The 14,304-nt window shown below is 34.4% G+C and overlaps 1 protein-coding gene across 2 annotated transcripts in view; it reads right to left on the reverse strand.

Annotated features, from left to right (window-relative positions):
* MED16 (mediator complex subunit 16) overlaps nucleotides 1–14,304 on the reverse strand; it is a 209,068-nt gene that overhangs the window by 148,862 nt on the left and 45,902 nt on the right. For both annotated transcript variants that reach the window (XM_090380328.1, XM_090380324.1), the window contains exons 6-7: nucleotides 3,912–4,017; nucleotides 934–1,017 (exon numbers count right to left, since the gene is read on the reverse strand). In XM_090380328.1, the coding sequence (XP_090236454.1) occupies nucleotides 934–1,017; nucleotides 3,912–4,017 (190 nt within the window). The remainder of the gene's footprint in view (nucleotides 1–933; nucleotides 1,018–3,911; nucleotides 4,018–14,304) is intronic.

The following is a 14,304-nucleotide window of genomic DNA, read 5'->3' on the forward strand; positions in this document are numbered from 1 at the left end:
TAATGCAGACATGCTGCCATGGCAGCTCATATAGTTTTGTCAATGATATACAGGAACTTTGTTAGCAGAGATAACAAGGTGATTATCCCATTGTACAATGCAATGGTCAGGCATACGGGTTTGGAGGCCTTTATAGGAAGGATGTAGAGCTACTGAAATGAGTACATAGAAGGCAATGAAATTGGTGAATGGAACAAAGGGATGCTTACCAAGGAAGGCTTCAGTTCTGCAAATTGCAGATCTGGGGACCAGGCACAAGTGAGGTGATCTGATTGAGGTGTTTAAGGCTTTGAATGGACTGAGCAAGCTGAATGTTGATTAGGATTCTTCCTCTTGCTCAGACTAGGCACATGGGGGGGGGCATAAATTCAAACTGAGGTAGGGTGGTTGCAGAAAAATGTGGAGGTTTGCCTGTAGCCAGCAGATGGTTGATGATTGAAAAAAAACTTCCATCTGTTGTTATGGAAGTTAACAGCTTAAATGAATTCAAGGAAGAACTAGGCAAACTATTGGAGGGAATGGATAGGTGAACTGGGAAGTGTCAGGTTTTTTTTTTTTTTTTTTTTTTTTTGGCTGATGCTGTATAAGTTTGCCTTTTTGCATCATTTGCCACTACTAATGCTAATAGATATAAATGGTTGTCCCTCCATTAATGTGAACTTATGCTTTTTTGAAAGATTAAAAAAACTGTTTTTCAGGTGCAAAAAACCTTAAACACATCACCATACTCTTTAAATCTTGGTTATGTGCACTGTCAACAACATGTAAGTAGACTTTAATGGATTGCTGTCTCCTTTCAAACGGCCTTAAATGTCAAAAATATAACAGTTCATATTGAAAGGATTAAAAATCAGATAAAGAGTTTTTATTGTTTTTGGAATAATTAAAATGAGATTACTACTTATAGAATGAAAAATTACACAATTGTTTTACCTTGATTTACGTTCAATGCCACTCGATAACAGTGAACTGAAGACTGTGCATGACCATCACTTGTGACAACCAAGAAATCACCATCTATAATGAAAAAAAAAAAAAATAAATTTGAAAAATAAATTACTTTTATTAAGAATTGAAAATAAGATTGGCAAATTCAGATTGGCATTTCCTCTGTCTTGTTTGCTATTTCATAAAATATCCTACTTTTTTTCAAATGAATTTTCAGCAGCCCAGCAAAAAAAATCTTTAAGAAATGTTTAATTTCTATATATATATATTAGGTTCACCATCTTCCAACTTTTTTTTCCCCCATTTATTATGATTGTTGAGATAAAATATCCATGTGATATGATTTAGTCAAAATTAAAATTTTGTTGTTAGCACAAGGGATATTTAAAAAGTTTCTTTTTAAATATCATGCCAATACATTTCATTATTTGAAAATAAAATAAAAAACAAAACTAATTTGCAAATAGTTATGTGCACATAACCCAATTTTTAAGTAATATCATAAGTGTTATTATTTTTTTAAGGTTTAAAAAATATATATGCTTACTGAAACCATTAATTTCACAAAATAAGAGATTGTGTAGTAATGAAATACTTTTTTTTTTTTAAATTACTGTCTTGGAAGCAAAACCACCAGGTTATGATGGAGACTTTAATTCTGAAAATTAAGCTCTCCAATGTCAGGGTTGTTAAATTCAAAACATGTCACAGAGTCATTAAAGACTAATTCATGTTGGGTTAAATGATCAATTTTACTCATTTCTCTATCAAGGAGCAATCTTTAATGAAAATGGAAGATTCTAGACATGGAAATAAACAACAGCATAACTAACTAAAGAGTAAGTAATATGTAGGAAGTTAAATTAAACAAATTCACGTAGAGCAAAAAGTGAAATTAACTGCGTAGGAAATAAAAAAATTGATCAAATATTAGAATCTTCACAAATTAGTTTTAAGAAAAATAAACATAACTGATAGATGAAATCAATAGAAAGACCATATTAAAAATGACAAAATCAGAAAAAAAAATCTTGGTGTAACAAATATTCAATAAAATGTAAGTGGAGCAGACTTAAGATGTATGTAGAAAGGATGGGAGAAGGGAGTTAGCTAACAGATATTTAAGGTCAAAAATTAATGGTAATAGCTCCAGAGACAGACCAAGATGAAGGTGGATTGGTGTCAATCAGATATACAAGAAGTACAGATATACAGGTGTCATACAAGAAAGAGGTCTTACTCTGGCTAATATTAAATATCTAACAGGACACAAAATAGAGGAAAATAGTGAATGAATCGATGGCTGGTGGCATGGAAACAGATTTTGCTATCAACTGTGTATAAATTATGTGTTTATATCTACAAATAAAGGTGGGGTGTATCTTATTTTGGACCAAATGGAAAATATTTTGTGCCACTGTTAATAATTCAATGATATTGCCAATGACAGAATTTTTTGGACTGGTCCTTGGGTCCATGGTCATTTCAAAATCTTATGTAGATTGCTGTGTAAAAATAACTGCTCACCCACTACTTTAAATGTTTCAAGCCCTAACTTTATCAACAGTTCTCTCAATAGTAGTAATCTAAGAATATATGTATATACACAAAAATATTACCAATAACAAAAAAAAAAAAAAAAAGAAAAGAAAACAATAGCCAGCAAAATAGTTAAAAAAAACTAATTTCCTTTTATATTTAGAACATTGTCATCACCTGATTTAAATAAATACTACCACTATTTTCTTTAAAATGAAAGTAGTGCTAAAAAAATTTCAATGTTTACTTGGAATAATTTAAAACTTGTACATATCACTACTTCCAAATTCATCTTCGAGGATGCTTTGATCACTCTAGTGACGGCAGGTGACAGTTGTGTCATCCATGGGGTCAACATATGTTGTTATACTTTTAAACAAATGGAACTTCGTCAAAAATGAAAATTCATAATTTTCTTTTAAAAAAAAATAATAAAATAACTGAACCCACATCACAACTGCTGTTTCAAGACTACTGGTAGTCTCCAGACAAGTGATCCAGATTAGTGAGTAAACATCAATCCAAGAATAATGTATTAAATCTCAGTGAGCCATCAAGGAGCATGGGAAAATATTTCCAATAACTTTACCTTTAGACCTTTTAATATGAATTTTTTTTTTCCCCTGGAAGACTTGAATTCAGGAGGGATGTTATGTGGATTACAAAGATAACACCTCATTTTATTGACTCACTTGTTTTCAGAAATCGTAGTTCACAATCACAAATTGCAATCAGTTCCTTGGAAAGTCTAACTCTTGTTTCCATCTGATCTGTTGTTAAAAAATTTGGAAAAAAAGACATTGCATAATCTTTTCATGTTTAAAATATCAGACAATGATTTAGCAACTACCAAATGATATCCTAACTTAAGAAGCTATGTCTTCAATTCTTATTTGATGATTGGCCCAAGTAACGCTTCTAATGTGGGAGAAAAGTTCATTTATTGACGTGCAACATCCTCAATGATATTGTGTCCATCCTTGAAATGATTATACCATCCAAATATACTGCTTCTTAATACAGCAGTTTCAGAATATGCTTTAACAATCATTCTACAGTATCTGAAGCCAATTTCAACAGAACTGACATTCTGAAAAACAATGATACAAAATTACTTACTCTCATATAAAAACAAACAGATAAAAATAAACCTTTGTGTATATGAAACTAAAATATCCTACTGTAAAAAATTCTACACTGAGGTTACAAAATAAAATAAAAAAACTTTCTTATTCTATATTTCGTATAGAATAAGAAAGTTTTTATATGAAATATTTAAATTTCTATATTTCATATAGAAATTTATTCTATATTTCATAAAATATCCTACTTTTTTTCAAATGAATTTTAATAAAAACTCTTTTTGGAACTTTGATTCCACCAGATGATTTTAATAACAAATATTACTCAAAAAGTTTACTTACTTTTGGCATAGCACAGATCTACAACTTTCAGTCTATTTCTGAACTGCCCAAGAACTTCTGCACTTGTAATAAGACTACCATCAGATTGAAGAATGATTACACATACCTGAGGAAAACAAATTATTCATAGAACATTAAGAACACATTAAAAAAATTAAGGTTTTCTATAAGGAGAAAGAAGTGCAAAAGTAAATATTACAAAACAATTTTTTTGAAATGGAGCAAAAAAAAAAAAAAAAAAAAACTGACAGAATGGGCAATAAATTGTACTTGTTCCTAAAAATTTATTCAAACTTAAAAAGCAACACATTAAAAAACAAAAAAAAGTCAGAATTATCTACCACATATAAACCACAATTTTCATCCATATAGGACCCAGTGCAGTAACTGACTCAGTCTGATGGTATTTCCCATTACTTAAATAAAACATTTTATATATAAAAAAAAGAACAACATTAACTATACTACAAAAATAATACAGTGAATTAATACTACAATTAGAGTTATACTTGGTAAAGTGTGATTCTGCTACCGAATTACCAAGGCAACAACCCAATATGAATACTGGGGTTGTCTTGGTTAATTTGAATATTTCTGTTTGGTTTAGATCTGACACCATTGGCTGGACTGACATTCAAATTTACATTTGTTAAGTTTACTTATATAACTTATAGAGAGTGATGGCAATGGAATACATTTTGATTCTGAATTTAGTTAATATAGGTATATCCACTTACGTCTGGTAGGATAATGGTCAATGACTGAAATGCAATCATTTTTGGAGTTCACAAGTGTTGATGTTTCTTTGAAGAGGTGGTGCATATGAGTTCCTTGTCTTTATTGTTTACCTCCATTATTATTATTATTAGCATTAGTAGAGGCATTTGATGCAAGAAAGCAAGCTTATGCAACATCAGCCAAAAAAAAAAAAAAAACCGCTTCCACTTCACCCCTCTGTTCATTCAAAATACCTGTCCAGCTGAGCCTTAAACTTATTTAGACTATCAACTTCCACGACAAGGGATGGACAACTCGCTGGCTAAAGGCAAATTTCCACACGTCTATCCTACATCTGTCTTTCCTCAATTTGAATTTACACCCTCTCAGGTGATTATTCTGAGCGAGACGAAGAATCCCATCAGCATTGAGCATGCTGAAACCATTCAATGCTTTATACACCTCTATCAGATCACCTCGCTGGTGCCTAGTCTCCAGACACTGTAATTTGCAAAACTTAAGCCTTTCTTCGTAAGAGTGCCCCTTTGTTCCATTCACTAATCTTGTTGCCCTTCTCTGTACTCGTTCCAGCAGCTCTACATCCTTCTTGAAATGAGGCCTCCAGACCTGTATACAGTACTCTAGGTGTGGCCTGACCATTGCCTTATACAAGGGAATAATCACCTCCTTATCCCTGCTAAAAAAATTCCTATATATCATTGACAATACACCATGAGCTACTCTTGCAGCCCGTCTGCACTGCTCAGAGAACTTCATATCTGCCTGCACAACCACCCCCAGGTCCCTTTCATTCTCTACCACTGTCAGTGTAGTACCACAGAGTTGATACATTGCTCTGGGGTTGCTGTTTCCCATGTGTAGTACTTTACATTTGTCAATGTTAAACTTCATTTGCCACCTCTCAGCCCATCTGCTCAACCTTTCCAGATCCTGTCGCAGCAGCATAGTGTCAGTAGTGTCCTTGACAACCATGCCTACCTTGGTATCGTCTGCAAACTTCGACATTAAGCTTGATATACCATCATCAATACCATTTATGAATACAGAAAACAATAATGGACCCAACACTGAGCCCTGAGGGACTCCACTAATAACATTAGTCCACGATGAGCAATGTCCATTGATTACCACTCTCTGTCTTCTCCCCCTCAGCCACCCCTTTATCCACAGCAGCAATTTGCCTCCAATGTCACACTGCTCCAATTTGTGCAGCAGTCTTTCATGTGCAACAGTATCAAAAGCCTTTCTAAGATCCAAGTATATAATATCAAAGTTATTCCCTGCATCCAGTTCCTTTGTGACTGCATCATAGTATCCAATCAAATTGGTCAGGCAAGACTTCCCCTTAACAAAACCATGCTGTGTCCGCGCTATAACTGAAGTCTTGTCTAAATGATCCTGCAGTGCCTCTTTAACTAGTGCCTCCATTAATTTTCCTGGAACAGAAGTTAAACTCACAGGTCTATAATTGCTTGGGTCAGCCTTTGATCCTCCTTTGTGAATTGGGGTCACATTTGCACATCTCCAGTCTGCAGGTACCTCCCCTGAGTCCAAGGAAGCTCTCATAATTATGGCTAAGGGTTTACTTACTTCCTCTGCTGCCTCCTTTAATATAACTGGATAGATCCCATCCACCCCAGGTGCCTTTCTTGTGTTTATCTTCAACAGTTTCTCCTCCACTTTACTCTCAGTTATTACAAGATTCTCTAGCTTACTGCTAGAGTTGAATACACCCCTGGCTTTCCCCTCGCTAAATAACTCCTCATGTGTGAAGTTTTGGTGGGATGTGTGCGTTTGCACAGATCGGGATGAGCATTGTTTGCCTTTTTTCTTATTTTATTTTATCTTGAACATTTGGGTTGTCCTCAATATTCAAGATAAAATTGTTCTTCTACATAAGTTGGTACTTATGTAGGAGAACTGCACCTTACCAAGTGTAAATGTAGCATTCATTTTCTATATTATTTTTATGGTATATTTAATATTACTCTTTTTATAAATGTTGGAGATAAAACCATGTTAGTCTTTACAGCAAAATTACAATATTTTAATTAACAATAAAGCAAATTTAACTCACAGCTAATAAAGTTTGCCTTGTTTTTGTTTGTTAATACAGCATCAGGTAATCAGAAAGAAAAACCAAAATACAGTATGCATTTATTCTCTTTCATGATCATTAAGGTAAGTCACTGTTGAATTGCTGTACCTGAGTAGTGTTTACAGTTCCAGATGCTACAAAAAAATCATAAGCAGTACAAAATTCATATCACAGGAGCATAAGGGTGCCAGGATTTTCCTCATGATCACATTCCGTCAGTTTGTTGAGCATGTTGGGTTTCAGTAGTGTCATATAAACGTCTAGCTAAAGTACTCAAAAGCCCTTTGTACTCTGAATATAAACTCCAGTAAGATTTTTCACCACTGGTATACAACATGGAAAAATATCAAACCCTTATAATCCACACAACTAGTAAGTACCGTAAAATACAGTGCAGTATTACATTTAATGTTTTTTATTTCATAGCATTCTAGCAACTTCGGTGAATATACGTACAGTAGTTCTTTTGAGTTGTAGACAAGCAAATTTAATGGACAGATCTTACTCCCATATAGTCCATTATATTGAAGTTTTACTGTGTATATAGTTTCCCTCTTGTTTTCTTTTTATTATCAGTTTAATGTGCAACTGAAAGAAAGAAAATTTTTAAACAGTTCTATTTCATGCTGTCACTTAATTTTGTTATCTTCATGAGCTTCATTACAATAAATTTACGTTAATTCTGCTTATTATGATTTGTTACAAGATTAATTTACATATCTGCATTTAGCTTGGGCTTGTCAACTGATTGGAGTCAATGAGATACTGAATTTTGTTATTTATGCTGTTTATTTTAACTACCGAGGGTGATACCACAGCACATATTTTGTATTTCTTTACTCAGTTTCTCACTTTCTTTTCAGCAGCAGATTACATAGGAATATGTAATCTGCTGATTTTCATTGACATATTTACTTAATAGCAGTCAGTAAGTGAAACATGAATTTTTCTCAATTCACATTTATGGTGCTTTCTACTTAATATATATACCTTGGTACTCTCAGCTCTTCATGCCTCCAGAAGTCCCTTGATTAGCATCTTTCTTGGCTATCCAGTATGTATTATTATGAATATCTCATTTAAATTCAGTTTTAAGTTGGGAAAATACCATTAACACAGGATACTAATTTTAATAATTATACATTAAATGTGCTCTCGCTCTCACACACACCTTATTGTTTCTTTATTTTAATAATGAAATGCCCTCCTTTAGCAGGCAGAATAAATTTATGATACATTCCTGAATAAGTTAACTATGGCCACAATGCCATGTATTAAATTTTCAATTTATTTCAATATAATACACAAAGTTAGAATATAGGCTGGGGCAAGAATAGAGCTTATATGCTTTAATGATATATAAAGTACACAAATATCAACTTGCCATCGACTTGGTGGTAAGTTTATATCTATGTGCACCTCAGCAAGAAAGCAGTAAAGTCAGGCAGCACTGAGGTATAAGCATCCACGTGTCAACACTATCTTTAAGTGCGCTTAAACAATACACAATGAATTTTACTGCAGTGCTGTTATTCAGAATAAGCAAATCAATTTTAATAGTCTATTATTCAGTAATTATAAACTATTAAAATGTCAGTTGATAATGTACATCAACTGTGGAGTATCTATTAGTCATCGTTGCTAGTTTTTAAGCACATCTATAAATTCAATTATATATTGACATTGTGTGTTATGTCTGCAGAAGCATGTATTCACAGGGTGATTTGCATGTCATGTAGGCTGAAAAACCCAGAATTACTAATGGAGAAAGCCAATTTCTCTACGTGGTATCACTAACTACTGCTTCAACTGAAGAGGCCTTTAGAAACTCCTCCAGTCATCAACAGGACTCAAATCCACATTACTTCAAATGACAAGTGCATATTGGTGTAAACCAATACATTATGTTCGAGAGGCAACCAGGAGTAATACTCCTGATCTGATTAACAGCAGTCATTATTCATGCATTAAGAATTTGCAGATAAAGGAACCACTCGGTGACAGTGATCAAATTGTACTGATGTGGGATTTACTTAAAGATGTAACTACCATCACATCTTTAAGTAAATCCCACAAAGGGAAGAGTTTTGCTTTCTTAAAGGTGATTACAGTGGTCTCAGACAGTCTTTAAATTCTATAGAGTGGGATCAACTGATGATGTTACCAATGGTGAATTCTAAATGGGAAGCCTAAAGGGGACTTAATCTTGGAGGCTACTAGGCTTTTCATACCAACTAAGAAATACTGTTTGAGGTTTAGGCCTAAATGGATGTCAGATGAATTAACAATGCATTTTACTTCTCTGCCACGAGGTTCATGGCAGAGAAGAAAAATGCACAGGAAGCATATAAATTATCAGGTGACCAGAAGCCTATGGCAGATATAAACTAGTCTGTAATCCAGTCACAAATGAAATTAGGCAAGCAAAGGCATATTACTAGAAACGTTTGGCAAAGAATGTAAAGAAAAACAGCAAAGAGTTTTTTACTTATTTAAATTCTAGAAGGAAAGGAATGAATCAAATTGATTCCCTTAACGTAGATGGTTCGACTATTGATGATCCTGCTCAGGTAGCTGATAAACTGAATACGTATTTTGCATCTACATTCACAAGTGAGGAGTTATTCAAGGAGGGAAATTCCAGAAGTTAATCAAACTCTAACAGCGAGCTAAGTGAATTTGTAATAACTGAGAGCAAAGTGGAGGAGAAATTGTTGAAGTTAAACATAAGGAAGGCACATGGGGTGGATGGGATCTATCCAGTTATATTAAAGGAAACAGCAAAGGAAGTAAGCAAACCCTTAACCATAATTATGAGAGCTTCCTTGGCCTCAGAGGAGGTCCCCATGGACTGGAGGTTTGCAAATGTACCCCCCATTCACAAAGAGCAACACAAGTAACTGTAGATCTGTTAGATTAACTTGTGTGTTTTGGGAAAAGTAATGGAATCACTGGTTAAAGATGCATTGCAGAATCATCTAGACAAGACTACAGTAATAGTTAAGACACAGCATGGGTTTGTTAAAGGGAAGTCTTGTCTGACCAATTTGATTGGATACTATAATGTAGTCACAAAGGAACTGGATGCAAAAAATAATTTTGAGATCATATACTTGGATTTCAGAAAAGCTTTTGATACTGTTGCACATGGAAGACTGCTGTACATATTGGAGCAGTATGGCATTAAGGGCAAGTTGCTACAATGGATAAAGGGATGATTGAGTGAGAGACGACAGAGAGTGGTAATCAATGGACACTGCTCTTTGTGACTAACATTATCAGTGGAGTTCCCCAGGGTTCTGTGCTGGGCCCATTTTGTTTTGTGTGATATTGATGAAGGTATATCAGGCTTAATTTTTGCAGATGATACAAAAGTTGGCAATACTGTCTTTACTGTTAATGACAGTATTGCTTTTTTTTTTTTTTTTTTTCGGCTGATGCTGCATAAGCTTGCTTTCTTGCATTGCATTGCATGCCTCAGCTAATGCTAAACTGAACTGACACAGCCCAGGGCCACCTGTATTCTTAATTCTTTTTTATTATTATTTAACTTAGATATGCTTTTAATTTAGCAGAGACATCAGCAAGTTAATAAAATTAATTTAATTCATTATGAAGGCCAGTAATATTAACTGTGAACTTATTTATGTATATTTATCAATGATATTGATGAAGGTATATTAAGCTTAATGTCAAAGTTTGCAGATGATACAAAGGTTGGCAAGGTTGTTAATAACAGTAATGACAGTATGCTGCTGCTGCTGCAACTGTATCTAGAAAAGTTGGGTAGATAGGCTGAGAAGTGGCAACTAAGTTTAACATTGACAAATGCAAATTACTGCATATGGGTAGCAGTAACCCCAGAGAAATGTACAAACTATGTGACATTAAACTCAAGGTAGTGGAGAATGAAAAAGACCTGGAGGTAATTGTCCAGGATGGGTAGATAAGTGGCAACTAAGTTTAACATTGACAAATGCAAATTACTGCATATGGGTAGCAGTAACACCAGAGAAATGTACAAACTATGTGACATTACACTCAAGGTAGTGGAGAATGAAAGAGACCAGGAGGTGATTGTCCAGTCAGATGTGAAGTTTTATGAGCAGTGCAGACAGGCTGCCAGAGTAGGTCATGGGGGTCTTGTCAATGATATACAGGAATTTTGCGAGCAAGGATAAGCAGATGATTATCGCCTTGTATAAGGCAATGGTCAGGCCACACCTTGAGTACTGTGTACAGGTCTGGAAGCTTCATTTTAGGAAGGATGCAGAGTTGCTAGAACAAGTACTGAGAAGAGCAACAAGATTGGTGAGGGGAACAAAGGGGTGCTCTTATGAAGAAAGGCTTAAGCAGCACTGGAGACTAGGCACCTGCAAGGCGATCTGATTGAGGTGTAAAAGGCCTTGAATGGATTGGGCAGGCTCAGTGCTGATGGGATTCTTCCTCTTGCTCAGACTACAAACCTGAGGGGGGCATAGATTCACACTGAGGAAAGACAGTTGTAGAATAGATGTGTGGAAGTTTGTCTTTAGCCAGCAGGTTGTTGATTGCTGGAAAAAACTTCCATCTGTTTTTGTGGAAGTTGATAGCTTAAATAAATTCAAAGCAGAACTAGACAAACATTTGGAGTGACCAGATGGGTAAAATGGGAATGGTTTTTTTTTATTTTTTTGGCTGATTCTGTATAAGCTTGCTTTCTTGTATCATGTGCCTCTACTAATGCTAACTTTGAAGGGGCTGTTGGTGAAGAAAAGATCAGTGATAGCTGTGTAGTAGGACTATTTGGTATTCTAGTAGGCAAATGAACAAGTTGTATAGAGTCTTTAGTAATTGCAAAAGCCTCATCATTTCAATCATCTGGGACTGTGCAACTAGAAAATTGAAGCTAGATGAACTGTTTGTCATAAGTTTGGGTTTTTTCGGCACAACAGCAACTTTGGACATACTTTGTCGAAGTCAGCAAGCAGTGAACATTAAAACACAAAGGAAATTTAGTTTACTGATAGGAAAGCTTAACTTTCCTAGCAGTGAACTAATTAAACTAAAATACCAAAAGGTTCTAAGTGATTTTTAGAGTTGGGAGAACAACAGAAGAGATAAAAAAAGAGATTTCAAACTAGGAAGTTTTTAATGAGGAATATCAGTAAACAGAATGCACAAATACCATTGAAGGGAAAGGAATCACTGAGCGAATAATTAGGACAACTGAGATGAATAGTGGTTGAGGCAAATAATAATTGAAATTCTGTCAGAAAAAGTACAGCTTGGCAGACTAAGTGGAAATGGATGTCAGTGAGAATGAAACCGAGATGATACATTTGTGAAACAAATGAGGAAGTTTTTGGGAAGGATAGATCCCTTCATAGATAAGTTTGTTCTATTAGACTGACTATTCATGATGCATTCAGTATAAATAAAAGTAGAGGGTAGAACATGTATGAATTAATGAAATTTTTGGATACAACATGACCATGCCTCTCACATATATGCTACTCAGACTTCAAGTCACTAGCTGGTAGAGTACAGACAGCGAGATTATGCACAAGCTATTAATAGTAATACACTACTAATGTATCTGAAAAAAACATTTGTTCACATTATATTCTCTACATTTCCAATGTGTATTGACTGGAATCAATTTTGAGTTTAGTCGTGTACTCAAAAACTTTTAAAAGGTTACCTTGTATTAGGTGCAGTATTCTAATACAGTGGGTTTCCAGCTACCAAAATACCAAGCACTGAAGTCAATTATCAAAAGTGAATTACACAGACTGAAGTAGACAATCTATTCATGATCTATTGTAGTATTTGCCACATATTAAATACCCTCCAAGTAGGTATGCAATTTTTAAAATATAATATTCAGAATAAGAATAGTCAAATTAATACTTCACATTAGAAACTGAGCAAAAAGGTGCACTGGAAAATGAAATACACTGGTATTCTCCTTTTATGTGCTTAAATACCTTCCCCTTTCTTTGTGCTCCACTGAATCATTTTTTTTTTTTTTTTTTTTTATCTAGTAATGACATGAACTAGTTTCGGCAGGTTTTTTTTTTTTTTTTTCACAGTAAGAAATGAGGAAAAGGATTTTAAAAAATAGCAGATTTGAAAATCTGGAATAAAAATAACCACAAGACAGATGAATCAGGGAGGGGACCTGTTATTTACTTGGTCACAATATACATATACAGCAGAACTTTGATTGCCTGTCAGTCTCTGTTAACCATCACTTAACCCACTATGCCGTAATGCATTGTGACATTGGTGCCACGTGTCACTCAGTCTTTGTTTACAACTCACTGTATGCAGTTGCACTTTAACCTCTTGTTTCATATTTTAATAATTTTTATTTAATAAACCCATTGAAATGACAGAGAAACATAAGTGAGTAGTGTTGGGATTATATCACAAAAAATTTAAATAATCGATCATCTAAGAAAAGGTAAAAGTGCTACAAGTATAGCATTGATTTATGGAATGGGAAGAACAACAGTAATAAATGACAAAAAGCGTAATGCAGACAAAATTGAAAACCACGTGTCGAAAATGGAAACCACTGATGGGAATGTTAAAAGTTGTAAAACAATGAAGCTCGCTAAAAATGAACAATTGAATACTACAATGTTTTAATGATTTGTTCAAAAACATAGCCAAGGAATTCCATTGTTGGGACTATAATAATCGAAAAAGCCACTGAAATCAACAAAAAACTAGGTGGAGATCCTTCATTCAAAGCTAGAATCGGATGGTTGGACAAATTTAAGTTTCGCCTTGGTATTCGACAGTCGATCCAGGGTAAGAAGCTAAGCACAGATAGCACAGCAATTTCTGTTTATTGTGAAAAACTACAGAAGGAAATAGCTGATCGAAGTTTGGTTAAAGACCAAATATACAACTGTGATGAGACTGCCTTAACTGGAAGGCACTACCTCAAAATGGCCTCAATGACTGAACATATGACAGCGGGATATAACATGCAAAAAGGTTGGATCACTATAATGGTATGTTCTAATGCCAGCAGTAGTCATAAATTGCCTTTGGTTGTTATAGGAAAACCAAAAAAAGGCCTAGATCATTTAAATTTAAATGCTTTGTCAGTTAAATATTTCTCACAAAACAACGTGAATGAGCCAAGGTATATTTCATGATTGGTTTCATAAAATATTTGTACCATGTGTAAGATCGCATTTTGCATCAAAAGGTTTACCACAATATACAATGCTACTGATGGACAATGCACCTACTAATCACATACACGTGCATGATTTAAAAAGCGATGAGGACAAAATATCATGCCACTTTCTGCCAGCAAATATGACATCTATCATTCAACCGATGGACCAGGACGTGATTGAGAGTATGAAATGTCGTTATTGCAAAATGTTCATTCAAAAACTTGTTTTGGCAGATTATAAATTAGATGTGATAGAGTTTTGGAAAAGCTACACTATAAAAGACACAATTTTCAATGTCGCTGATGCCTGGAATGATGTTCCAGTTCAAACAACATAAAGAAGCTGGAATAAATTGTGGCCAGAAATATATTCAACT

This window comes from Mastigoproctus giganteus, chromosome 1, assembly GCF_048544385.1.
Source record: "Mastigoproctus giganteus isolate SK-2022 chromosome 1, ASM4854438v1, whole genome shotgun sequence".
NCBI classification, from domain to species: domain Eukaryota; kingdom Metazoa; phylum Arthropoda; class Arachnida; order Uropygi; family Thelyphonidae; genus Mastigoproctus; species Mastigoproctus giganteus.